The sequence below is a fragment of the Spodoptera frugiperda genome, chromosome 23 (assembly GCF_023101765.2).
Source record: "Spodoptera frugiperda isolate SF20-4 chromosome 23, AGI-APGP_CSIRO_Sfru_2.0, whole genome shotgun sequence".
Classification (NCBI taxonomy): Eukaryota; Metazoa; Arthropoda; class Insecta; order Lepidoptera; family Noctuidae; genus Spodoptera; species Spodoptera frugiperda.
The window spans coordinates 1,682,763-1,710,429 of NC_064234.1; the positions used below are offsets into that span (position 1 = coordinate 1,682,763).

The 27,667-nt window shown below is 36.3% G+C and overlaps 1 protein-coding gene across 6 annotated transcripts; it reads left to right on the plus strand.

The window, feature by feature from the left end:
- The first annotated feature begins 214 nt into the window (after window positions 1-214).
- On the plus strand, window positions 215-27,667 carry LOC118266673 (solute carrier family 2, facilitated glucose transporter member 3). 6 transcript variants are annotated; one of them, XM_035580147.2, is made up of 13 exons: window positions 219-464; window positions 12,229-12,329; window positions 16,759-17,013; window positions 17,504-17,650; window positions 20,431-20,591; window positions 22,440-22,564; window positions 23,124-23,264; window positions 23,880-24,017; window positions 24,310-24,506; window positions 24,933-25,145; window positions 25,722-25,824; window positions 26,239-26,407; window positions 26,799-27,667. In XM_035580147.2, the coding sequence occupies exons 3-13, from the start codon at window positions 16,984-16,986 to the stop codon at window positions 26,905-26,907; spliced, it is 1,533 nt and encodes a 510-aa protein (XP_035436040.2). In that variant the 5' UTR covers window positions 219-464; window positions 12,229-12,329; window positions 16,759-16,983; the 3' UTR covers window positions 26,908-27,667. The 6 variants fall into 6 exon arrangements, with proteins under 6 accessions (XP_035436038.2, XP_035436040.2, XP_035436043.2 ...); XM_035580145.2 differs by lacking the exons at window positions 12,229-12,329; window positions 16,759-17,013 and having other exon boundaries at window positions 215-464; XM_035580150.2 differs by lacking the exons at window positions 219-464; window positions 12,229-12,329; window positions 16,759-17,013 and adding an exon at window positions 3,625-3,823.

Below are 27,667 nucleotides of genomic sequence, written 5' to 3' on the forward strand. Positions count from 1 at the left end.
CATCATTTTAATGTTTAAAACTTTTTACTTTCAATGATTCTGTTTTAATTAAAATCTATCAAACTTTTTATCGATATGAGTAATAATCGTATTAATATGAATACGAATAATACGGTAATGTGAAGAATAACTATTATTTTTTAGGGACTTTCGATATTTTCGACAATGACAAGAAGTCTCTTAGGCTGACAGATTGATTTCTGATTGTTATTGGAACTGTCAACTGAAACGCGATTGTGTGCACGTTTTGAAGTTCATGCTCTGTTGATTTCTTCGTAATTTTAAAATACATTTATAAAAGAAAACGGTATGAGAGGAGCAGACACTCTGATACCGGCTAGATTCTTAACTTTAACCAGCCATCTATCAGCGGTTGTAACTTTGCTATGGGAGAGTCAGGAGAGCACTCGACTCTGTTTGCCGAGCCACTTTCACGACGATCATTTCCAATTATATCACAGCCGGTAAGTATTATTGTATAGATTTACAGAGATTAATTGGCAAAATAACTGTAGAAAAGCCAGTATGAAAATGGTACTAGATTTCTGTTACCTTTTTGTCATACGTTTGTATTTTGATAACGGCGCCGTCGCGTTTATCGTACGCACCTAGATTACGGGATACCGCAACGCGATGCGGGTTGCGGATAAATGTAGGGCATTCGGCCAAGTTTAAATTGGGACAGTAGGATCATTCTAAAAACGTAATAAAGAACGTATTTTTGTCTACAATGTTTTTTTCGGTAAATGTTTTGTTGGATCGGTAGTTTGCGTTCTCATTTAAAGCCTTTGCAAATTGCCATAGCAACGTTGACGCTACTATGCAATGGGTACTTAAATGCATGATTTGCATTGTGATTGATTCATAAAATCAGTATTTTAATATTGATAAAATAATAAAAAAATGTATAAAGTAACTTTAAAGATATTTTATTTCATTTATTAATTTATTTTACACTATTAACATTTTTTATCAATTTCTAAAATTATCCCCTTCAAATAATTATTTAATAAAAGTTATAAAAAAAAAGCATTATAACACCAATTAAACTAAAACCTTACTACACTTGAATACAGTGCAAGTTGCAACATAACTATATTTCTACTTGATAATAATGTTTAGAAAACAATTAGCTAATTGTCTACTTGAAGTTATTGCAGCAATAATATTAGCCACAAGCTTTGCCAGAGTTGTGTAAACATGTCAAAGTTTATACAGGCAGGCTGCACGAGGCAAATAAAGAAACAATATTGTTTGTAGTTTATGGTCTCTGGCCATGCAGTAGTTGCAAACAATTGTGGTGAATGATTCACTAGGTTTTCATTATGATAACAGAACTCATAATAAAAAAATATGTAACTTAGGTACAGTAATAAATGTTGACTAATTAAGTTAAAAAAAAAAAAACATTTTTGAGCTTTATTTTCTTTAAGAAAAATAAAGTGACTATTAGCTTACAGCAGTATAAAAAAAAACATATAGAAAAAAAAAAATAGTACACAATAGAAAGTCTGAATAAGAAAAAATTATGGAAATACCTACATTATAATTATTAAAGTGACTCATTATCTTCTCATTAATAATTAAAAACATTACTCGATGTAAGGCAACACCAGGTGGGAAGTAAGTGCATTGAGTATGTTGTAACCGGTACAAACTGGTTCAATGGAGTATGTGTATTTACACAGGCTCATGTGTTTGGGATTAGTGAGCCATTGTAGGGTATATGTGTGGTGAACTGAGCTTGATTGTAGATGTGAGGGGCTAGGGCTGGTGGTTCAGTACTTGGGCGAAAGAGAGAAAAGAAGGATGTGGTCTTAGAAGGTGATGGTATGAGAATCCAAGGGAGTATAGAGATATGGAGGTGATAGGAGTTGATTTTTGCTTAGGACAATGATTTTTCTATTGGTCTCTGGTGAAGTCTGGTGTTATCCGGCAGCAGAGGATGTCTTACAGCTGATGATGATGTTGATGTTGTCAAGTCCAGTATTGGTACTTCATCGGAGTATCAGTATATCCTCCTCTAATAAAAAGCAAATTTTCCGTTTTGACTTTTTCGAGCTGCAATTTATTTCGAGTTTGGTTCAGGGAAGTCCTTTTAAGAGAGTATAAGTAGGTCTATTTATGTCCTTCTCTGATAAAAAGCTAATTTTCCATATCGACTTTTTTCGTACTGCAATTCATTTCGAGTTTGGTTTCAGAGACTATTATTTAGATAAGGTTCCATAGTCTCTACTGTGCTTCCGTGTTAGTAGAATTTACTCTGGTACTAGTTACGGAGGTCAAGTATACGATAGAAATAAAGTACGAAGTCTAACTGTCGTAATAAAGACTAAAGTACATCCAAACAATACGGTCATTTCTTTCCATTAAACATTACGACTTGCTTGCTGCCTGTAGGAGTTTATTGCTTTTGCCTTTAGTTATAAGACCTTTATAGAGAGTTAGAAGTAGTGCGGATATCGTCACTCTTAGGTACTCAATGTAATTGCTCAAGCCTCGAGGGAAACCTTATAATGTCGTCGATTTCTACAGAATTGATTAGATGAAGAGGCAATTAGTCTCTTGGTAACACTCTTAAATAAACAAGTTTGTGTTCTTGTGCAGTTCCTGCAATTTAGGTATTTGAAAGTTCTGGACGCCATATTGGGATGTAGAATGGACTCATAAAGTCTAAGATGGATAGTCTACACCTCCAGCTCGCCCTGTCTCTATAGAACTGATCCGCATTATCACAAAGAAGTAAATAAAACATCCCATTTTTACACGTCTATCTAGTATCTAAGAAAACCGGTGCAGACCAGAAAAAATATCGAAAGGCATGTGACCAGATGACGTCCTTCGACACACTCGACCCTCGTGAAGTTCCATCTGGAGGTATCTAGCCTATATTTAAACTAAACTGTATTTAAACAACAATACCAATATTGAGACTATTAAATCAAGCCATAAAATAAGGCATTGTTTCTTATTTATCTTGTTAATGCATTATAAGTTTCTGTAATCTCATTTTCTTATCAGTGTTTGTTCAAGCTACTTGTACAGCCACTTACCTCTCCTATATAATTACTACCTAATCATAAAATTAATCGTTTAATTGCCTGGAGTTATAGTTGGAGTAATTTCCTATATGACGGCTAAACAAACGTTGAGTTATGGCAGTTTCCTCTAGTCTTATCAGCCGTGCCCTTTATTGATCCTTGAAATTGTCTAGGAACTTGTAACTGATGATTTGCACCATGGATCATTCACATTCATGCATTAGGGTCCCTATCCCGTAGTTGCATTGGACATTTTTCAGTTGCTTATAATAGATTGCTATAGGATAGTTTTTCTAGTTATGAGGACGTTTGGATGTTACGGAGAGTTATGATCTACCAAAACGACTTAGTGTTGTAAACAATTTGTTTATCTCTACCCGATAGAGCATGAGGGAGATCTTCAGCTTACATTAACGAGTCATGTTTTCCATTATGTAAGTTTTAAATGCAACTGGTGCACTTCGTGACATCCCTGATTACTTGGTCCTATCCCAACAACCGATAATAACCGGTTAAAATTGCCAGCGACTATCCAAAGTTTACAAAACACGAGGTGTAATGACGAGCATCGGACACTACGGTTGTAGTGCGCCTGCGCAGCTCCGCAGCGGTCAGGCGACTCCACCAATACCGCTCACGTGAATAGTGTATCCAGTTTGTTTTTAAAGTAATTTGAGCTGTATCAAATACTTAGTTTCATACATTCTGGTTTTATTATCAGCCAGATTTCAATTTTCAAGTGTATCCCAGTTAAATATATGGGGTCAACGGCCTCTAGCGAAGTAAGTTACTTTTATCTATTATTGTAATATTTTCCTGTTCGTTTTTATTTATATTGTGTTAATTAATACTGTGGAGGTGGCGTGATAAGTGTTACTTTATAATTAAAAGAGCTATTATGGTGTCCTCCTGCTTATATAAATGGAATCTGCGATAAGAATGGTTGAGATCTTCAATCGTCTCGGTACATTAAATCTACGATCATCGAAGACACATAATTGTAGCTACATCGATGTCAATATAGAAATATAGAAGTTGATCTAGAAGAAAAGATTGAAATACATTTTACTTCTGTGGTACTCTGCAAGACTTTTTGAAACACAATTGAATTAAGATAAAAAAATATATTCTAAACAACATAATATCAAATTTAATTTGGAATTTGGCGCTGCGATCGAATATTATCACCTCGCAGAGTGTCGTATTAAATTAATTTGACGGATATCGTATACGCTGCCGTATGTGTTAGTACTAAAAATATAATATGTCCATGAGAAAGGGCAGCATGTCCCAGCAGAGCATATATTAGACAAAAAGAAGGGGGATAAAGCTATAGAAATGCCTCTTCGAATTCATTTTCAAGATGGCAATATTCTTAGAATACATGTATCAACTGTTCTTTTTTGTGCGCACGTCTAAAGTATATGGGAGTGGATAAAGTTATTACGAGCAATGTATAAGGTTATTTGCGTGCTTAAGCTAATTAGCTTGGCAAAAAATTGTCTCAAACGCAACCTCAAAGAAGACTGTCTAGAGGACAAATGCCGACCGACAATACCCGAAGAACGGAAGGGCAAAAATCATATTGAAAATGGCAGGAAATGAGTCATAATGAAAATACAGAAGATTGCAGGATCTCAATAAAAATCAATAAAATACAAGAACCTTGAAGAGTAACCATTGGAGTACTAGCATCATAACAGTGCAATAGGCATGATGACGGGATGAAACTAATTAGTCAGTTATGATGGTAATGAAAAATATTAGCTACGTATTTTTTATTTTGTCATATAAGATAACAATTTTATACGAATCAAAGTTTAGGAGTGGGAGAAAATACGTGATTTCTACGTATAAAATGTACCTAGAAGTGACGTCACGGGATATTTGGAATCGATATATCTTCGAAAGTATTTGTTTCCCTAAGAAAATAAAAAATACGTGTCGAATATTTAAATATAGTCTGCAATGGACATTAAAATAAAAAATTGACATCTTATATTCTCTTAGCAGCTTAACTTGACCTAAGTACAGTTTACAAATCAATCTCTCGATGTCGAGATTGGCTTCACGCCAAATCTGTCTTTCAAGTGCTCTACTTAATGTTTGGAGCAATTTCCCTAACTATTCTTCAAATATCACCCGTCTATCGGTGATTTACTGTAGATGAGCTTAATTTAATTTCATATATTTTTCTAGTTCTTTTAACTGGAATTTTAGTATTCCTAAACATGCATTCAGATCCTTGGTAATTGGTTACTTGTCAATCGCAGTTATTTTATATATTAGCTATGTTATTCCTCCTTCATCCATTTATCAGCCAAAAGTCGTTTAAAATCACGGCCTTAAAATATTTGTTTAAATGCTTAGGCACTTAAACATGTAGTTTATTTTTGGAGAAACCGGAGTTTGTCTTTGTTTTAGTTTTTAGGTTGTCATAATGCATCATTTTCCATGACCAACACGTGTTTTACATTGATACGAAAATCTTCTTAATGGATACGCAATACCGTGGTTAGTACGGTGTATAAGAACATCGCGGCTCCTCGCACAAGTTGTGTTGTAATTTGTTTGCAAGTCAAACACGACTGTTACCAGTCTCAGAACAGTTAGGCGAGTTCAAGGTTAGCTCCTCCGAACGCATGCGGTATCCGAGTATACACGGCATTCACGATTTGTCGCGCCTAAACTTAAGTAGTGTTTATGTTCTAATATATTTTTTTAAACATGGTTCGGGAACACGGGGAAGAAAAGGTTAGCAGCTGAAGTTATTTTATATGTAACCTCCTTGTTGTGTGTTGTGTAAACGTTTTGTCGTGTATGTGTGTGTGTGTTCCTGTTTATGGTTTTGAAAATGGAAGTATATATGTATTTGTTTTTCTCGAAAACAAGTGTTGTGTATTGTCTGTGTTGGGTGCAGTTTTACGAAAAAGTATGTATTGTAATTCCTTTAAAAAATTAAGTGTGTTTTCTGTGATAAAAATGGAAAGTAGTGGAGATAACCCACGTGGTTTAAAAGACGCGCCGTTACGAGATAACAAAAAGTAATTGGACCAATATCTTTTAACTTTAACAGCTGTTTTAACATAACCGTCAAAAAGTATCGACCAAAACGGGTAATTAGCAACTGCATCGTAGTTTTTAAAAACAGGAAAATGGCTCATTTATTGATAAAATATAAGTATTATATACGTTTGAAACTATATACCAATTTAAAATACCAGTGCTATGCGTAGTAAAGTAGTAAAACGGGTATAGAGCGGCCTACTAGTCAGTACCTTTATCATTGTCCTTGATAAGGTATATGATATTGAGCAACAGTTGATACTTAAATAGCATTGAGATACTCTATTATTATTAGAATAAAAAACATGATAAATACTTACGCGAGCTTTTTAGTCTTGTTTTATTATTTTCTGGTTTTATGTGCTCTGTGATATGCTTGATACATTTCTCAGTTTCTTTTTAAAGTACGTTTTATTTTTATTGTAATTTACTGGCGCAAAAAGTAAGAAATACATATAGAGAAAATTTATCAAAGAAACTTATTAATAGGTTTATTATTAATTTTACTAGTAATAGATAATTAGACTAATAATAAGGTCACTACGACAAAGTAAGGAGTTGCACGGACGCTATTATCGGGCACTACATGGGTCAAATATAGATTTCTTAGCGTCCGTATCCTGGCTACGTTTCGGTAACTTATTTGGAGAAACGGAAGGTTTTTTTTCTGTGCAATTATCGACAAAGTTATGTTGACGAAAAACTACCGAAGGCATATTATAAAAGATGGAACGGTTGACGCGCCGGGGAATCTGTCCGACATATAAATTCGGATTGTTCTCACTTAGCTAACGGAGAGTACTTGCATAGATACAATCTTGTAGCTAGGATTAGAATAATTGTTGAATATGAAATGCTGTATTATAAGTATCTGTCTGACTCAGTTTTTGAAAATGGATATGTCACACTGTATTGGGTAAGATGTATCATCACAGACAGGACAATTATTGTCGCTAACAAAGATGACTTTTATTACTCAGAAAGTCTGTAATCCACGCGATCGAATCCACGGGGCATCCGCTAGTTATGAATAAGTTTCTTATTTATAGGTATACTAGGAAATCTAATACAACACTCTATTGTTTCCCATAATGCCACAAATAGGTGCTGCTTAACACGTATTTTTATGAGAATGTGAAACTATTAGATAATATTCAATAATATAATCGGTTATTATCAACGTAATAGTATTAGTTAATAGTCACGCGTAGTGTTTCAGTAATAATGCGCAAACGCATGTGTGAAATAATTGACGATTACGTACGATATACAGGTGTGAAAATCATGATTGTGACTGTTATTAAAATCAAAAGTTAATAACATAATAAGGTGGGATTTTATTAGTTCTTTAAGATTTAGTTGTTTGGGTGCTAATATTATTTTGTTTGGTTCAGCAGCATTATCAATCCAAGGTAGTTATTCATGATCCGGAGCTGCGGACTACCTAGCGGGTTTACTGGGGCTCCGGCTCGAAAAGCAGAAGAAAGAACGGGGTAGTTTTTAGTCAGTAAGAGTCTGATACCCTCTCCCGCTCGCCTCGCTCAAGGCGGGAGAAGTCATTGGATGATTATCCCCCCTCAAAAAAAGTTATTCATGTCCCTAAGACACGCTGCACTTCAGTGTTTTACTTTTCATTACATTATATCTACTGTTACTGTAGTACTGTAGTCTTGGCTTACAGGAGTTGCGGTTTTGGGAGATTGTTGTTTGGGCTTTTCCCATATATGGGCATTATCCAAAATGAATTATTTATTTTGGTCTTTATTATACAGTATGAAGATAGCAAATATGTGGTTTAAATTAAGTCAAAAAAGGTTACCCCATATGGTATACTTCATATATAAACGTGTACATAAGGCATTACTCCCAAGGGCTTGATTATCCTCTTAGCTCATGTTTTCGAAAGGTTTTTTTAATTATCAAAACGGCCATTGATCAGTGTATACTTTATCGTGTTGTCATGTATGCGTAACCTTTGTTCCGTCGAAGTAAACATGCCTTTCGTGTTGCGCCGGCGCAGTTGCACGTGTAATGTCCGCATCGCATGACTCCTTTGTATTCGATCACGTGTGAAAATCCGATTGTTGACCGAACTTCATTATTAACAAGATTAATTTTCGGTGTAAACTATAAACTTGAATTGTTTGATTAATTATTGGCTTATCGAAAGTTTGGTCACGTTTTTTATCTATATCGAGTGATCTGAGCCTGTCTATGTTTAAGAAATGTGACTTGAACTTGGTTGCTGGGTTGTCACTAAATCTCGTATGTTTCTGAAATATTTTGTCTCAGTTTTTAAACTGACATGGTCACTAACACTATTATTAGAACTTATGACGGGATATTTACCATGTTTATTCATTTTGAAGAGTTTCCGATATTTCGGCACTGTTGCAAGCGCCATGATCACGGATTAACTGGATTAACTGATCATGGCGCTTGCTAATAATAGTATTTTGTTTCAACCTACAGCTTCACGCCTTTTTTATCCGCGAAGGGATTGGCTAAACAATGTACACCCACTTTTCACCATTTGTGTTATAAGTACAATGTAATAGGGGGTGAGAAATATTGCCATATCATATTGTCACATAGGTAAATAAGTAGTCACATAGGTAAAATAGAGTTCACAAAATGAAGGTTCATGATTAACTATAGTTTTTTGTTTTAGTTAATTATGCCTACTTCGAAAACAACTGTTTAGTTCGCATTTCAATGGAATCGGTAATACGAAGTTCATTGCCCTTTGAGTTAATTAAGCCACACATTTAGCCTGTTTTGACTAAATTAATAACAAAACGGGTGTAATTTTGTTTTCTAGTATAGGTACAATATCAAAATAATTATGTTCGTATGTAGTCTCCTTTACGTTTATATGTCCTAGGTCATATAAACATATCTTTTATCTGTTCATAGAAAATTAACAACTTGAGAAAAATACAGCAATAATAAAATACATTTCTTCTTACTAATATTATAAAAAGTTTGTGTGTCTGTTACTGTTACAATCACGTCAAAAGGGCCAAGGGGATTGAGATACAATTCGGAACAAAGGTAAATTATGGTCTAGAATAACATGGAAGAACGCGGGCTAGGAGAAGTAAGTTGTTTACATAAAGGGACATTAAAATAATATTTGTAATTACTATACATAAACATTTTATGAGTTACATAATATATGCGTGGATGTAGCAGTAACACGAGTTTCCGATATTTGTTAACGAATACGAGAGGTCTGATGTTAAAAAGCAATTGCAGAAAAATATCTGCATTGCATGGTATAGGTGTCGGGTTAATGTTTTGACTGCCGCCTCAATTCGGGGCATTTTATGAAAATACCAGGTACTAAGTTGAATCAGTTTGTTTTTACTAGGCCTGGTATTATTGTCTGGTATTGGTATTGTGTTGTGGTATTGTAGTCTGCTTTCCATTCTGACTTAGGACTTTGGGACTTTGACCATTAATACCTTGCCTAGCTTCACTGACGGACAGACTCACTGATTATTATTTATTTCTTTATTTGTTGATATTTCAAAAGTGTAGGTACTTTAGAAAGATCTTGGAAATTACTACAGAATGTTTCAGAGATCTTAAATATTGCTTCTGTTTCTTATTTTTGTAGATATGGATGCGGGTCTTAGATACGTTAGAGAATAATACTTGAAGATTTTACGATTTTTTTTTTGAACTGATTTAAATCAATTCAAGTCTTAATGATGGTTTCTCAGAAGGTGCATGTTAATTAGATTTGATTGCTATGGTAAAAGGCTGCAGCCCTGAGTTGCGTGTCAAGGGTTTGGTTTAATTCCATCCTACAATGTAATGTTAATTCATAGGTAGGTTCTTTCAACATCGTCATCGGTTGAGAGTAAATTCGCGTGGAAACTACACGCTGCGCGCTACACAATTTGGTGAAAAACATTTTTCTATACAATTACATATCATATACAGGGTGACTTTGAATTCGACGTATTCCTCTCGGGAGGTGATAATACAACTAATTTCCTACAAAATTAGCCCTGAGGTCCTTGGGCGGAAAGTGGCTAGTTTCTGAGATATTCAACATTTTTGGTTTTGGTAAAAAAATCCCGAATTGATTACAAAAACATCAATAAATAAAAAAATACTGGCTGGATTTTAGTAATTTTAGTTTTAATCAGTTGCCAATACATCAGTTATCATTTATAAATACTAATAATGCCAGAAATATCATTTGTTTTAAAATAGCAAGTAATTTCTTATCAAATTTTGTTTTGAGTCACTAATTTGGTCAATGGAAAACTGGATTTATTTCAAAAAAAATATATGACACTAAGCGTATAAACTATTAGAAAAACTTCCTTGGTTTATCAGCTACCCAGAAACGTAAAATTATTTACAAAATTCTCAAAAACAAATGAATTAATTGATGATAAGTAGAGCGTAAAGAGAAAAGGGCAACTTTAAAAACATCTTAATTTGCAAAATTTTGTTCAAAGTGACCTCTCCTATGACGAATACATGCCCGAACACGCTTCCTTATCTCCATGACGGTCACTCTTGGAGTGAATATGCGTCTTATTTCGTCACTATCTTCAAATATGTTTCGGAGAAAAATTTCGATACACGGCCAATTCCGTTTGTATAAACAAGGGACTTCATGTAAAAATCAACCGGCATTAGGTTCTGGACATTGTGCATGCCATGTAGTTGGACCGCTCTACTAATCCAATGCCTGAGAATCAATGTATCCGACCATTGCCGCACAGTAGTTCGATAATGCACTTGACAATCGTCGTGTGGAATAAATTCATCAATCAAATTAATAAATTAATTGATTAAGTAGAATAATTCATCTTGTTTCTAAATTCAAATTTAAAACAGTGACCCTAGCTCATTCCTTAAAAATTCTTCATAATTCTTATCATTTAATTTGTTGGATAAAAGTAGGGTCCAATAAAATAATTATTTATGATACCCATGCAAACATTTGAATTAAAACCGTATGCGCGAACCCGATGGTTTTGTTTTTTGGATTTCGTTGGCTTTTGGGGTTAATAATGGATATTGTGATAGTTTATCCAGCGCACCATCGAACTACTTTGGGGCAATGGTTGGATACCTTGGCTCCCAGGCGTTACGTTGGCACGGGGGTCCAACTACATGGCAAGCGCGGTGTCCAGAATCTAACGCTCGTTGATTTTTACACAAGGTCCCTTGTTTATACAGACGGAATTGGCCGTGCATCGAAATTTTTCTTCGAAACATATTTGAACATAGTGACGAAATAAGACGCATATTCAGCCCAAGAGTGACCGTCATAGAGATAAGGAAGCGTGTTCGGGCATGTTATTCGTCATAGGGGTGGTCACTTTGAACAAAATTTTGCAAATTAAGATGTTTTTGAAATTGCCCTTTTCTCTTTACATTCTACTTATCATCAATTAATTCATTTCTTTTTGAGAATTTTGTAAATAATTTTACGTTTCTGGTTAGCTGATAAACCAAGGAAGTTTTTCTAATAGTTTGTACGCTTAGTGTCATATATTTTTTTTGAAATAAATCCAGTTTTCTATTGACCAAATTAGTGACACAAAACAAAATTTGATAAGAAATTACTTGCTATTTTAAAACGAATGATATTTCTGCCATTATTAGTATTTATAAATGATAACTGATGTATTGGCAACCGATTAAAACTAAAACTACTAAAATCCAACCAGTATTTTTTTATTTATTGATGTTTTTGTAATCAATTCGGGATTTTTTTACCAAAACCAAAAATGTGGAATATCTCAGAAATAAGCCACTTTCGGACCAAGGACCTCAGGTCTAATTTTGTAGGAAATTAGTTGTATTATCACCTCCCGAGAGGAATACGTCGAATTCAAAGTCACCCTGTATATTATATACAATTGTTATAACTTACGTGAAACATACAAAATTAATTATTATGTTATCAGCTTACTCACGTAGCTGTTTGACGAGGAACTCGACTAGTTTCAGGCCATGCTAGAGGCTGATATTCATTAACAGCATTCCGCGATACACGACGCCACGACAGTGCTGCTACTGACAGTAATAATTCATTTAACTTTAATTCAACTTACCATTATCCATAGATTTTTTTCTCTCTTTTCAGGTTGGTAGCTGGCTTCGCGTCATCGTTAGTGCTTATACTCCTCGAGTACATGACCTTCCTGTCTGGACTAACTATGTTCTCCCTTACCGTCTGTCTTATATGTATCCTTTTGATGTCACAGTGTTACGCTTTAATTGTATGTTGGCTTTCATCTAAATGTGATTTGTGTAAGCATTTGACTAATTAATGTAGGCATCAGTTAGGATATTCTGTAACTTTCAATTCGAAAGAAGTGAACTCGATTGCGGTCCGCCATGACATTGGTTGTCGGGTGAGAATGCAATCGAGCTCACTTTGAAAGGTTCGAATACACAGTTACAGAATAACTTAGCAGATGCTGAATGTATGAAGACTTGGTGAACAAGCGGTGAAGGCAATTACATTTTGATTTGTAACCAGCCCCTATTCTTCTTGTGGTTGTTCTAAGGTTTGACTAAAGTCCTACACTTAGTAGAGAATGGAAATCAACGCTCTCTGATAAACTTAATGTTTTATATTGCCATCTCTAACCAGTGTGAACCTATACGTATGGAAACACTTCATTGTAGAAGAGAGAGACAGTCCACCAGACTTCTGACAAGACTTGATTAAAACTTGCATTTTGTTAATATTCTTTCACCTTCTTAGCCTGTTCGTTGGGAAAAGGTTTTGTGCTTGGGACCGAGACTGATTGTCTCGTGTTTTGTCTAATGCTTACAATAAATATAATTTGTATGTCATGCAAAAACATCATTACCTAAATAAGTTTTGGTCTGAGTAAATAAAGCATCTATGGTAGGTATTGTGTCGTAAGTAGGTGTGTACTAATGTGTGAGTATGACAATGGATTTTATGTATTTAGACTTTAGACTTAAACCTTACAATCTTACCGTGACGAGACCAGCTCGTAGGTCGAGATGTCGTTACTTGAAAATAAACATTATCATGATATCACGGTTTTCGGATTTCCGAACCCCTTTTTAGCACTGATAGTGTCTAGTGTATTGCAATAGGTTTACCCCCTTTTTTAAGGGGAGAAAATGGCCCAATGGCTTCTTCCGCCTTGGATGAGAGGGAGTGTCAGACTCTTACTGACTAAAAACACCCCGTTCCTACTTCTGCTTTGAGCCGGAGTCGGTAATTCTTTAGGCTGTCTGTAGCTCCGGATAATAGGTCACCCCTATGATATGGTGGTGGTCTTAATGCGGTAGACATGAAATATGATACATTATAATCGGCCAGATTTTTGTGGGCATGTTAATACGAACTAAGAATATACTGTACTGATACAAAGCGTAGTAAAATAGTAATCGGTTCTTTCTTGAATAATAAGTCAGTGACTCATACACGTAGACTATTGACAATACCCACCGATGTGTATGTTAATACATAATATATTATGAATGTTATTTGGACGATTTTAGAGGTCAACGCTGCGTTAATTATGTTAACTAAGTAGGTATATAAAGTTTTAAGCGTTGCGGCGGGAATTAAACGTGGTTTTGACTTGATGAAAAATACGCTAAGGGCGTAACTTGTAACTTACTGATTAAAATTGCATTTTACTTAGCATAAATGCACAATAAAATATATATATGTCACGTCTGCTACCAGTTTATGTATTTAAACACATAAAACTAAGTTGGTAACAATACCTAAGTCTTATTTACACCCATGGTGTACCTACCATTTAAATTGTTAATAAGAACGTTTCTCAGATTCAGTGCGTTATTTTCATTATCTTTGCTTCGGTTATTAGAATGATATTAAAACTTACAAAATTACTCCCTAAAGAGTAAAGTTATACAAATTTTCCTTGGCAGATAGTATAATGAAAACAAATAATGTTACTTTTTCAAAACTCAGACAAAACAACAACGTTTTGAATGTCATTGACTGGCCTTAAGAATAGATAATATGTATGTTTAACTCTTATGTCCTAAACCTACTAACCTAAAGACAGGTATCCTAAATAAAACTAGACATTCTATCAATAACTGCGCTGTGCTAGTTAGTATTTCAATAGTAATGCGCCATTGAATAATGCACTTTATGTCTAGTTACACAGGTATTTAAATTCATCGTTAATCCCATCAGTAATGTCTTCAAGATCACTTTCTCGACTTTAACTATTTACAAACTTGTTTAGAGGAACCTACATTAGCTGGGAAACTTCTGTACACTTTCCAATCATCTATCAGTCATATAGCCTACGGGTGAACACATATAGTTCATGGATACATAGTACTAGAGATTACTGAATCCCTTTTTGGTCCAGAAAACCCACCATAAAAACCTCAGCCGTTCAGAATTATCGCCTAAAATACTCGGTACCTAAATGATTTCGTCTGAAAAGAAGTAAATACGTCAACGGTTTTATTTTTTATAGTTAACTAGCTGACCCAGTTAACTTCGTACTGCCTCAATCATGTGTTTCTTACCCTTTAAACCTTCCCTGAACCTCACAAATAATTCAAGACCAAAATCAGCCAAATCGCTCCAGCCGTTTTCGAGTTTTAGCGAGACTGACAGAAATTCATTTTTATATCTAAGAAGATTAATAATTCAGAGGGCTTACTTTATAAGAAGAAAAAAATTAGTTGAGTGGAGCCTATTCTTCTTACGAACAAGTTCCTCAAATCACCCAATAATTTATTGTATTCAACCGGTTGTCTGAGCTAATATTTCACATAAATGAATAACGTAGCAGAACGAATTGGAAAAAGATAGTCAATTATTTACTCACAGTATTCGTACCTTCAAAACTTATTATCATCGACAAAGTAGAAAACGCTACACCAGTAAGTGGTTGTTCTTAGTGAAAATGAATCCACCAAAATAAAAATAAAACGAAATGCAGGGAATTTATAATCCCAGTAATGAGACTGAAATGTCTGAAGCCTCTCCAAATCAGGTCCCTTGCGAATTGGATCCCGACAATCCCGTGTGGCGGGCAAAACAGGTATTTATTGTAGTTTTTGTTGTGTTCAAACTGCTGGTGAATGACCTAAGTGCACTTATTAGAAAGGAAAGGAATGGAAAATAGTGTTGCATAAGAAGCAAGAAGTTTTATTAGTAGTTTTGTACCGATTTCTTTTCAGTTAAAATAATATTTGCTTCTTAAAATGTTTATAAAAACTGGTTACAGTTGTAATGTGAATAGCTAGATTTTTCTAAAAGTCGCATCAATGATTTTCTATGCTCAACACTTTCAACGAATTGGATTTTTATTTTTCTTGGTCTCTTACGACCAACTGCATTTATTTATTTTCAAATAAAACAACTTTGAAATGAAGCACTTTGTTTCTTAACGTAGGTTTGGAGTCTTGAAATTCTCTAGACCAGGATTCGCAAGGGAAGTATTAGTGGGCCTTGTCTGTAGAAAAATACACTAACCAACCGTTCTATATTTTATTTTTCATATTGGCAACGGTTTAATTCCCTGAAGGTGGGCCCTGAGTTCAGGAACTTAATTTAGATAGGTCGTAGTCCAGACTACTTAGAGAACCGCTGCTCTAAATACATAACTACTGACCTACTCTAATACCACACTCAACAGCAATAAAGAGCCTACTTATTAATGGGTTCTAAAATCTATAGACTATCCAATCATGGATATTAATGATGTCATGTTTACGTTTACTTTTTACGCAGTTACTAAATGAAGAGCATCCTTTAATTCGTGTGATAATTATGTTCATTCATCAACGTAAAAGTGGGACATTAGGTTATCTGTGGCTGATAACATTTGCTTTTAATTCGGTCTTTTAGTACAAGACAGCCCTTTACTATTTTACTATGTAAGTATGGACTAAGATTTTCCACATAATATAATATCTGTGAAAAGAATTGGCAAATTAGGCCAGCCGTTGCCGAGGTTTGCTCTTATAATCATCACCAACATTACGTTATTCCCTAAATATGGAAATTAATTTTACGATAAACACAACGAGCATTTGTTATCTTTGGGTAACTAAGGTGTTTAATAATATTGTGTAAATTAATTTCCTGTAAGACAATAGGGTATCTTATTTAATGCTAGCGTAAATAAGTTTCCTTGTTGGAACAACCAACGGAAAATTAAGTACCTATATCATGCTTATGATTTTTTTTAAATTTTATATCAAGCCATTTATCCTTATATCACTGGTTTAGGATTCTTTAATATTCCCGAAGAGTTTATTTTTGAGGGGAAAAACCGGTAACCCAAGTCAGGTCTTCCGTGGATGCTCAAAGATTACAGTGAAATTTCATTAAATGAAGTTATAAACATCTCTCAACATGTAAAATAGAAATATAGCTTCTTTCTGTTATAACGCGTCTGTGAGATTAATCACGGAAAATAACACCACAAGACAAATCAAATTTTTACTCTCATACAGATTTCTGTCAAGATGTCTTGAACCATTTAAAAATGGCAATAACATTTCATCAAAACAGCTACATCCGACCACCTCGATGATCCGACGTATCCTGCATCAGAAATAGCATCTAGCTCTAAGTATGAAATTGCTCCGTACACAATAAAACCTCCTTGACGGTGAATATCAGCGATCGCGGGCCACGGTGCGGCGTCCATAGCCCTCACTTACTTCGTTGTGGGCGGTTGGCTGTGTGACTGGTACTGGCCAGTATTCGCTCTCTGCAGTGTCCTACCCTCGACCATCGACTTGGCCACAGCAATAACTAATATGTTTGCTATTAAGTGGTGAAAGTGTGGATTGTGGATTGTAATTATTAATTAGTGTGTGTTAAGGACTTTTTTGTGAATTAAAAATGAAGCTGAAAGATTTTGTTAATTTGTTTGTAAGTTGGTTTTTTGAATGTTATTGTAGATTTAGATTGTCGTGAAGGTTTGTCGTTACTTTCTAAATCTTAGTGTCACTAGTGTCGTTTGTTTTTGCAATAAATAAACAGAGAACGTTGCGATACTTTTGATCGCCTTGAGAAATTTTACTTCTAGTTATAGTTTTACTAAAAATACCATAAAATTTCTTATCCGTAGAAAATGAAATTCTATTATAAATCTGTATTTTTTGAAATTATATTGTAATAGCTAACATATGCGCGTACGCATTCGAGGAAAGTAGTTCGGAATAAACAAATAGTATATTCCCCAAAATAAGTACGATAAAAATCTGTTACATGTCAAGCAAAACCCTGGGCAAACTCTAATGGAGGAACATTTGTAATGTAGATTCAATTCTATCATCATTCCAAATAACCTGGACATTTGGAAGAAGAAAACTATTAGAGTATTGATGTAGTTATTATTATCTTTGTTTTTATCCCCCAGATAACCACCGAGCACCAGCATCTAACTACTTCGCACGACTACAAGGGGGGATGGTCCTTCTACCTGGTCCTGGCTGGGATAGTCACTACGCTGGGGTCCTCGCTACCTGTCGGATACAATATTGGAGTTGTTAATACACCCGCAGACGTAAGTACCTATGTAGTTACATTGTTTATGTATTTGGGATTCTCTGGTGCTCTGGGTGTCCATTATCGACGGTGAGCACTTACGATGAGGCGATCCGTCGGCTCGTGAATTTCTCATGAAAATCTGCTTACCTATGTCCTTCTTTTGGAAATATATGAAGTAGTTGTTACATGAACAAAAAACCTGTTATCTATAGGGCACAATGTCAGTTAATATGCAATGAGTGACATTTTCATAAAATAAAGTCATTTTGTTCCACTCGAGTATAACTTCTTTACAATTTAAGTGTGGGAGAGCCATGCTTCGGCACGAATGGGCCGGCTCGACCGGAGTGATACCACGGCCTCACAGAAAACCGACGTGAAACAACGCTTGCGTTGTGTTTCGTTGTGTGAGTGAGGTTACCGGAGGCCCAATTCCCACAACAACAACCCTTAAATTCCTACCCCAAAAAAGCCTGCAACACATTTGTAACGCCTCTAGTGTTTCGGGTCCATGGGCGGTGGCGATTGCTTACCATCAGGTGAAAATTTTCTAAAATAAAGTCATTTTGTTCCACTCGAGGAGAACCTTTACCTTCTTTACAATGTGGGTCCAATCATAATTCTTATTTTATACTGTACAATACAATTTCTCTGGTTTCTATCGAATTAAAATGTTATGTACACAGATGAAACCCACCTACTGTTTTTTCTTCAACTGACATTTTAATAAGAAATTGTGACTAGGGAGCTTGTGTTCATCCGACCATGAAATTGAGCATTTTTGAAATATGTAAACAAAGATACAATTTTCTTAAAGAATTGTTTACTTCACTTGTTAATTTGCAATTTGCTAGTACATTTATTTTGTAAATTACTCGCGATTTTAGGGTGACTAAGCAAAAATGTAATTAATGTCTTTTTTATGCGTGAATGCTATCAAGATGTAGATAGGTATCTTGTATCTTGTCTGTTTACATGAATGGACATTACACTATCATTTATGAGGAAAAATATTAATAATTTTCATAATGTTATTAATGTGAAATACACTACAAAAGGCATAAACTATAAGACAATTAGATTAGATTAGATTATAGATGCTAATGAGATTTAAACATGTTTTCTTTTTATGTTATGTACCGGTAAACGATCAAACGAATCTCCTGATGGCAAGTAATCGTAGTCGCCCATGGATACCTGAAACACCACAGGCTGGGTTAGGAATTTAAAGGTTTTTGGGGAATCGGGGATTGGGAAGTTTGAGACGGGGGGTCATTGGGCCTCCGGTAACCTCACTCACACAACGAAATACAACGCAAGGGTTTTTTCACGTCGGTTTTCTGTGAGGCCGTGGTATCACTCCGGTCGGGCCATTCGTGCCGAAGCATGCCTCTCCCACACTTAAATAATAAATATGAACATAAAAATGGTATTATAGTATACATATGGTATTTAATATGAACATAAAAAAAATATTTTACATCTTACAAAATATGAATGGGAAAGTTTGTGTTAGAGTTTGTGTGTACCGATGTTTGTTACTCAGCCACGTCAAAACTGTTAAAAGGATCGGGATGAAATTTGAAACAGGGGTAGATTGTGGTCCGCTGTCAGAAGCTAGTGTACCTATAATCATAAAAAAAAACCTAAATGAATGAGTAAGGCAATCTTAGGTATATCTAGCGGCTCTAGCTAGCATTTCAAAACATTAATGGCTTCAGAAACACGTGCGCGGGGAATGCAATCAAGAATAGGCGTTGATTAACTCTTTCTTCTGTTTTTATAGTACTTACTTGGTTCTAGATGCGAAATCGTATAAAGTGTAATTGCGGGCTAGTCAATCATATGTATGTATAGTCAGCAAAGTTGTTTAGTATGCTAGTAAGAATATAACGATTGGTTTAGTAGAGAGACAGTAAGGAAGGTACCGACTTCTACCATATCAGTTAGCACTTACCTATAATAGTCATTGTATGCTTTTTAGTTTTAACTTTTTGTTTTAGTTTTGAAGTCGGTTTTTTAAAAGCAGTTTTTTATTCCATTATTTTCATTAAGAATGAGTTTGGAAAGGATTAGGATAATTATAAAAATTGATTGAATGGTAGGTAGGTAGCATATGTGTATAATAAAAGAGAATTGAAAGAACAAACATAATACTAATCTCACACACTGTCACATTGAGTCTTTAGGTCAGCACGTAGGTAGTTCTTTTACGTGTTAGCGAGCAGTGGCGTAATTATAGGATGGCAATCCGGGAAACGCTTAATTGATTATTGCGATAAAAGGTCGCGATTTTATTGCAAATCTGTTGTATTTTTCCTTTCGCCATCTTCCTTTCTTACCGACATGTATTTAAACCTATATATTTTAGTCATAATGGTAATCTTTCTGATTTTTGGTTTACGAAATAGCACAGTTGTCAGATTTATGTCCGGATTATAGCCAAAGTTTTCTGTTTAAAGCGGGTGTCACATTTATTATGTGTACACATTTCACGAAATTTATAGAAGGTCCTTGAATACGTATGAGGAAAAGTTCCCTAATTGCAATTATCTCTCTTTTCATTTTTTTAAAGGATCATTTTTTTTTGTATGAAAGGGGATAATCATCCAATTACTTCTCCCGCCTTGGGCGAAACGAGAGGGAGTGTCAGACTCTTACTGACTAAAAATCACCCGTTCCTACTTCTGCTTGTCGAGCCGGAGCCCCGGTAAACCCGCTAGGTAGTCCGCAGCTCCGGTTTAAAGGAGCATAAAGCGTAATCGTAGTACCTAATATATTTTCTTTGTATTTCAGGTGATAAAAAGTTTTTGCAACGAGAGTTTCATAACCCGGTACGACGTGGTCCTCGACGAAAAATGGCTGAACGTGCTCTGGTCGTTCGTGGTGTCCATCTTCATAGTCGGAGGCTGCACCGGCTCCATACTCGGCGCTGTACTTGCAAACAGTTTAGGGAGGTAAGCAAAGAACTATGTACTTTTTACTAATCTATACTAATATTATAAAGCTGAAGAGTTGGTTTGAACGCGCTAATCTCCGGAACTACTGGTCCGATTTGAATTATTATTTTTGTGTTGGATAGTGCATTTATCAAAGCAGCCTATAGGCCGCGCGGCCGGTGAAACCGCGCGGAAGTAGCTAGATATACGGCGCATTCCAATAAACTACGGATCGTTAAATTTGCTTACGAGCCGTAGAATTTTGACATAAGCTCCATACAAAATGTGTCAAAATTCTACGGCTCGCAAATTTAACGATCCGGAATGCGCCGTTAACGATCCGTAGTTTATTGGAATGCGCCGTTAATATAGATAAGTATACTCCAAGTCTATGCATCTTTTGTTTCTGTATAATTGATTATAGGAGATAGAACTTTACCGCATTTGTTTGCTCGCGATGAACTCCAAACCTGCTGAACCATTTACAATACAGTTTTTAATTAAGTTTGTAAAAAAAACTAAATACAAAGTTGAACAGAGACCTCCCGATCCCGTTTTTATTATTATTTATTTTCAGTCATGGTCGTCACACATACTGCAGGGCAAAGTCCTCCCTACCCTCCTTCCACTCATCTCTTTGTAGAGCTTTCTGTCGCCAATCCTTCTCATAGGCGTCGAGTTTATTCAACCCGTTTTACTATAAAAATATACTAACACGCAGCCGACCAATCAACATAAACCCACAGTACCAAGCCTGTCCAGACACATTGTATGCATTCCTTTCCACTCAGTGATTACTAAAACAAAAACTATAACATACGACACGATATTGAGAAAAATATCGTTGTTTGTGTCATTTCATCGTTTCGTGATGCGCAGGAGTTTGCATAACATTCGATGGTTATTACAAATATTAAACTACGTTACGTATTCCACGGTGTTCATTGATTCTCCATTCCTTTTGTTTTTGTTATACTTTAAAGCTCATCGCTTAAAGTATAACATCTATTATTTAAAATAGTTATTTTTGCAACCTGAAAAGTGTTGTTGTAGTTTGAGATTGATAATTGAATGATGGTAATAGTAGTGCATTTTTTGGGTGGTGAAAATCATCCAATGTCTTTTCCCCCGCCTTGGGCAAGGCGAGAGGGAGTCTCAAACCCTTACTGACTAAAAACCACCCCGATCCTACTCCTGCTTTTCGATCCGGAGCCCCGGTAACCCGCTAGGCAATCCGCAGCTCCGGAATAGTACTATGTAAGAGTACTTTGTGTACCCTCATTTTGTTACCATAGTTCAATCCCCCTTGATCATAGAAAGGTCGGATTTTTTGACCCCTTTATGTTTTATAGGGGTCTTCATCTATCGTATTGTGAGAATGAGGCAACAAGCCAATAGTAAACACTGTTGATTCTATCATATTAAGATTCCACATATCAATTATGGAATGCACAAGTTAGTATGACTCACACTCATTCTCATTAACCTATCATTAGATGTAACTAGAAGAGATGGTCAAACTATGATAAAACAAAATAAACTTTACGTGACACAATTCTTTCTTTTTGTTTTCTTTTCTTTTTTAAATAAACGTTGCCTCACATTAGGATTTTCTCCTGTGTCGTGGGTGCGTTTACAAACATACAATTTCACATACACATAACACCCAGACCCGAAACAACAAATTGTGGAACACACAAAGAATTGCTCCGTGCGGGCATCAAACCCGCGACACGTACGGCAGCCAGTTGCCCAGCCACCGCGCCAACCGTGCAGTCTGTTTTATTGCTTACCATCAGGTGATCCGCCTGCTCATTTGCCGATCAAAACTCTAAATAATCCTGATCGTTATTATGTTTGTTGCAGAAAAATGGCGACTGTAGTAACGAGCGTGCTGTCAGTCGCTGGCGGGCTGCTGTTCCTGCTGTGCCAAAAAGCTAACTCAGTCGAAATGCTTATATTAGGCAGATTACTAGTCGGCTTGTCTGGTGGTAAGTACTAGTATTTTTAAATAGACACGTGAACTAATAAAGGAAAGCTCAACCAGTTTCAAGTTACATCAGGACTCATATTCATAAGCGTACCTACGCGGCGATGCGATGTATCGGCGGACCCTAGGGCGTTTTTAGGATTAGAAGATATCAATTTAATTTAAAATTAATAATGAGGTGAATTGGTCGAGTCGCAAGTGACAGTTTCTCTCTTTCTGGAGGTCAATTACTGAGTCAACTAAAGAATTAATGGATGTTCGATGTTTCGTTATTTTAATTCTCTGTAATGACATGTATGTAGACTCGGTGTATGCTGACGGCGACAGTGCGATGCGACGCGGCGTTCGTTCTTAGACTAGCCTCGTATGTCATGGGACACAATAAGAATGTTTCTTTTTATTTGTATTTGGATTTTTGAGTGTAATAAAATGTTACAGTAAAACGAAACAGTTTTCTAACTAAACCTTAATAAAATCAGAATGATCTGATGGGGTCTACACCTACCTAGTTTTAATTTTCATTTAAAGGTCCTAAAATCTAATACTATTTTAATTTTCAGGTCTAACCACCAGCATAGTGCCCATGTACCTGACGGAGCTGGCCCCCGCGGCGTTAACCGGGGCCATGGGGGTCGCGTGCCCCATGGGGGTCAACGTCGGGGTCCTCGTCGGACAAGTCATGGGGTTAGATTTTATATTGGGTGAGTTGGAGGGCCATTAATTAATACATTGACTGCCAACAAAAATCAGTTGAAGGCAAATCCTCCGCTAGCACCGGTCACTTTTGCCCCCCATGGCGTTTAATGTGCTATATTCGAATAGCATCATTTTAAAGAATATTTTGTCATGAACAAAATCATGCAAAAATGAATCTTATGTTATGTTAATTATCATCATCATCAAATGGGTCATAAGTCATAAGACCAGTTTCCTGCAACTTTTAATATGTCATCAGTACCATTAGTCCGAGTTTGCTTTACGTTTAAAGTAATCGAAACGAGAGCGCGTTGGGCGCTCTGATTTGCCGGCTCAAATAAACCAACTAATCAGAGCACCGAACGCGCCCTCATTTCGATTACTTTAAAGCACTAAGGGTACTGAACATCTTGCCCTACATTCTTATGTCATTAAATGAAAGTAATTGTTTGGAGTCAATGATTTAAAGAAGACGAGCATTGGTATCTAACACAAACCCTGTGATCTCATTTTCTGACACTTACATATAAGACTTAAGTCGCAAGAGATGCCACCTTCTGTGTAGAACAAATTTTAGTGTCTATCAAATTAATAATCTTAATTTTATGGCATTGTTTCAGGTCGTGCTGAAGATTGGCCCTACCTTCTGTCCGTCTACGCGTTGCTAGTCATTATATGTTTACCGTTGTTATTTATACTGCCAGAAAGTCCAAAGTACTTATTTGTAGTTAAGAAAAATGAGGAGAGAGCTTTAAAAGGTAAGATATGTATTTATTTTTAATAAATCAATTTACGACAAAACCATTACATGTTGCTGTTAAAATTAAGTTTGTTACCCCACCCATCAGTGGATAGCCGATAGATGCCGACAATCGATCGATTGGTTAGTAGACCTATGTCCGTCAATCAATTAAAGCTACCACCAGCTTTATGCATCCAAAACAATTGAAGTTCTTTTTCAACATTTTTATACCCCTGTGTATCTACACATATTTTTTCCCTCTTTTATGGACGAAACTATTATGCAACAACTTTTACTAACTTCACCAGAACTGAGTCGTCTCCGCGGCGTGTCTCCAAGCGTCCTCAGCGAGGACATAGAAGTGCTCCGCGAGGAGGTGCGAGGGTCCCAGGCCACGTCCAGCGCCTGGTCCATGCTGCGGGTGCTGAGGGACCCGCGCCTGAGGCTGCCCCTACTGCTCGCCTGTACCATGCAGGCTGGACAGCAGACTAGCGGGATTAATGCGGTGAGGTTTACGATAGTTGTAATGATAACGTTATGTGATTGTTTGTCATATAGTATAGACCATGTATGTGTTAGCAATCATGATAATTAGAAAGTTTGTGGTTGAACACTACTAGCACCTCTTTTGAATGTTACGTAAAGATTATGGGTCAAGTTCTCGTAATGAAAGAAACATTGAGACTAAAAAAAAAACAAACGTTGCGCCACACTAGGATTTTCTCCTGTGGCGTAGGTGCGTTTACAAACATACACATGGCACTCAGACCCGAAACAACAATTTGTGGATCACAAAAAGTTATGTTCCGTGTCAATAGAATCCGCTACCCGTTGCGCAGCAGCCACCGTACCTACCGTGCTGTCTCTGTTCAACATCCACGTATGTATGTTACCTTACAATGACAATAATCATCTATTTAATATTCCCCAGGTGTTCTACTACTCGCAGACAATATTCAAGCAGGCCGGGTTAAGCGCGCAGAACTCTCAGTACGCGACGATAGGGTGCGGGTTCATCAACGTGTGCACGGCGGTGCTGATGCTGAAGCTGCTGCCGCGGTTCGGGCGCCGCCCCCTGTTGCTGCTCTCCGTGTTCACGGCCGCCGTCATACTGGCGGCTTTAGCTGCTTGTATGAGGTTTATGGTGAGTTACACCATATATTCTGTGAACTTTAATGTTTACTTTGTAATATAATATTAATACACATTAACTATAATAAGATTCCTCATGAATAATGATCTAAGTCAAGTTTCCAGATATATAGGGTGACTGGAAATTTGTGAACGACATTGAAACACCTAATTGTACTCATAATTACAAACATCTTTCCCAAAGAAACTTTTGTATACCCATTCGTTTTATTTTTATTACATAACAAAACAACAAAATTTCATTTGCACGCGCGTGTAAATTTTCAAAATAACTAATGAGTATACGAAAAATTTTTCTTTGGAAAGTTCTTTGTAATGATGAGTACAATCACTTGTTTAAATATCGGACACTAATTATCAGTTACCCTATAAAAACTAAACAAGCAGACCTTCAAACGTATCACATGTGATTGTTACGTTCAACGACAACTGAGCGTGCAAATACACTTACGAACTATTCTAGCTTTGTAATATTTTATCGCAATTTTTAACAACAATCTTAGAAGAAATTGTGTAGGCAGTATGTTCTGGTGTCTCTGTACTAAATGAATGTTTGTGTTATCCTTAGAACGTAGTGTCGTGGATGCCGTACGTGTGTATGATAGCGGTGCTGTCGTATGTTCTAGTCTACGGGTTCGGCCTCGGACCCATTCCTTACTTTATTGCCTCGGGTAAGTCGACTCTCATCTAACACATTAATAAACTTAAACTAGTGTTACTGATAATCTAATAAAAAATGGACTTAGGTATCTGTTAAAACTGCGTTTTATCGATAGTCTAATAATAAAAAGGGCCTTTGATATCTCCTAAAACTGCGCCAGCTTCTGAGGGACGAGTTGCAGTAATCTCTTAAAACTCGTAATTTTGTGACCTTACCTGTCTGTGCTGTCCCTAGCAACCTACTAAATGAGTATTCTGACAAACCTTTTCTTAAGTATAGACCACGTCTTTCTAAGTGACGATAAAATTAAAAGAAATTGTGTTTCAGTTTTAAATAATAATTATTATTCGATAACATTTTTAAAGGTATGTTTTTTATTCTTAATTTCCCACCCAATTTTCACAATGCTCATTTCTATCAACAGAGATATTCGAGGTGGGTCCCCGTCCGGCGGGCATGGCGTGGGGTTCCCTCGCCAACTGGGGAGGGAACTTCCTCGTCGGCATGTCGTTCCCCTCCATGAGGGAGGCCATCGGACCCTACTCCTTCCTCGTCTTCTCCGGCGTCACTGCTGTACTCTTTGTCTTCCAGAAGTAAGTAGAAAATAATAAAGAAGTATATTAAGTCTTTGACTGCCAATAGAAAACTATTGAAGGCAAATCCTCCGCTAACGTCGGTCACCGGTGGCCACCACGGCGTTCAATGTGTTAAGTATCGTTTTGTGTAAAAATAATTATAATTTGGAAATAATTAACTTCTTGTTTTAAAAAAAAAAAACTTTTATTGGTGCAATTAATCTGTAAAGCACGAAAAATTCTAGAATGTTCTACGACATAAGTATCGCCCCATCTATCTTCTGTCACCTTCCAAGAAGGTAAACACAATATTTGAAAAGCTATATACGTTTTGAAAAATTCTAGAATGTTCCTCAGCATACATTGGCTACTGATGTGCCCTAAAAACCAATATATTTTTCTCCCACAGAATATACTTCCCCGAGACTCGAGGCAAGACTCCAACACAGGTGACACAGCTGTGCAGTCGCGGCCTGCAGTCCAAGCCACTACTCGCGTCTCACCTCTCCGGTGTATGACGTCATATGTCTTAGCGACACAAACTCATATAGATACGAGTGATACGTAAGTAGACTGCTATGTTTGTATGAGAGAAATGAGAATATGGAATTAATATTTAATATAAATTAAACTGGTATGTGATATGTGATAATGTGAGCTACTGTATCGCTCACCGTGCTAGGACCTCTCACTTACCGTCCAATAGGGAATTAATTAGTGTCACACCATTGGATGTTAAATATTTGACAGCTGCAGTGATTTGTCAGAAAAACCTGCTGCTAAATTGGCGCCCTATATTAAGCAAAAGCCCGCGCAACGCACTGTAAAGTCTCTCGTGTTTTTGGATGTCCATGGGCGGCGGCGATTACTTATTATTATCAGATGATCTGCCTGCTCGTTTACCGGCTTATACCATACAAAAATAGTCTTTGGATTAAAATCAAATTTTGATTGATCTCGACCGTCACTAGTTTTTTAATTAACTGTATAAAGACAAATACAAGTAATATTAGTAGGTAAGCTCATTTTGTGACAAAATAGAACGTCGTCGTTGTTTTACGTCGGTCTGAGAGGCCAAGGTATCAATCGTGCGGGAGCATGGCTTTACAATATAAACCATTTGACTCTGTATTCTCATTTCTCGTGATCAAGTTGTTGGATGTGCTGAAATTGTTAATTGACGGGGAATAGGTATTATAATTTTTTTTACAACACAGAATACAAGCAATTTTATATTTTTATATCATAACTAGCTTTTGCCCGCGACTTCGTTCGCGT

Coding starts and splice junctions, on each gene's coding strand:
- LOC118266673 (XM_035580146.2), top strand. CDS start 5,884: ATGGTTTTGAAAATGGAAGTATATATGTATTTGTTTTTCTCGAAAACA. Junction 17,651..20,430: donor TTGTTAATACACCCGCAGAC/GTAAGTACCTAT, acceptor TTTGTATTTCAG/GTGATAAAAAGTTTTTGCAA. Junction 24,507..24,932: donor AGACTAGCGGGATTAATGCG/GTGAGGTTTACG, acceptor AATATTCCCCAG/GTGTTCTACTACTCGCAGAC.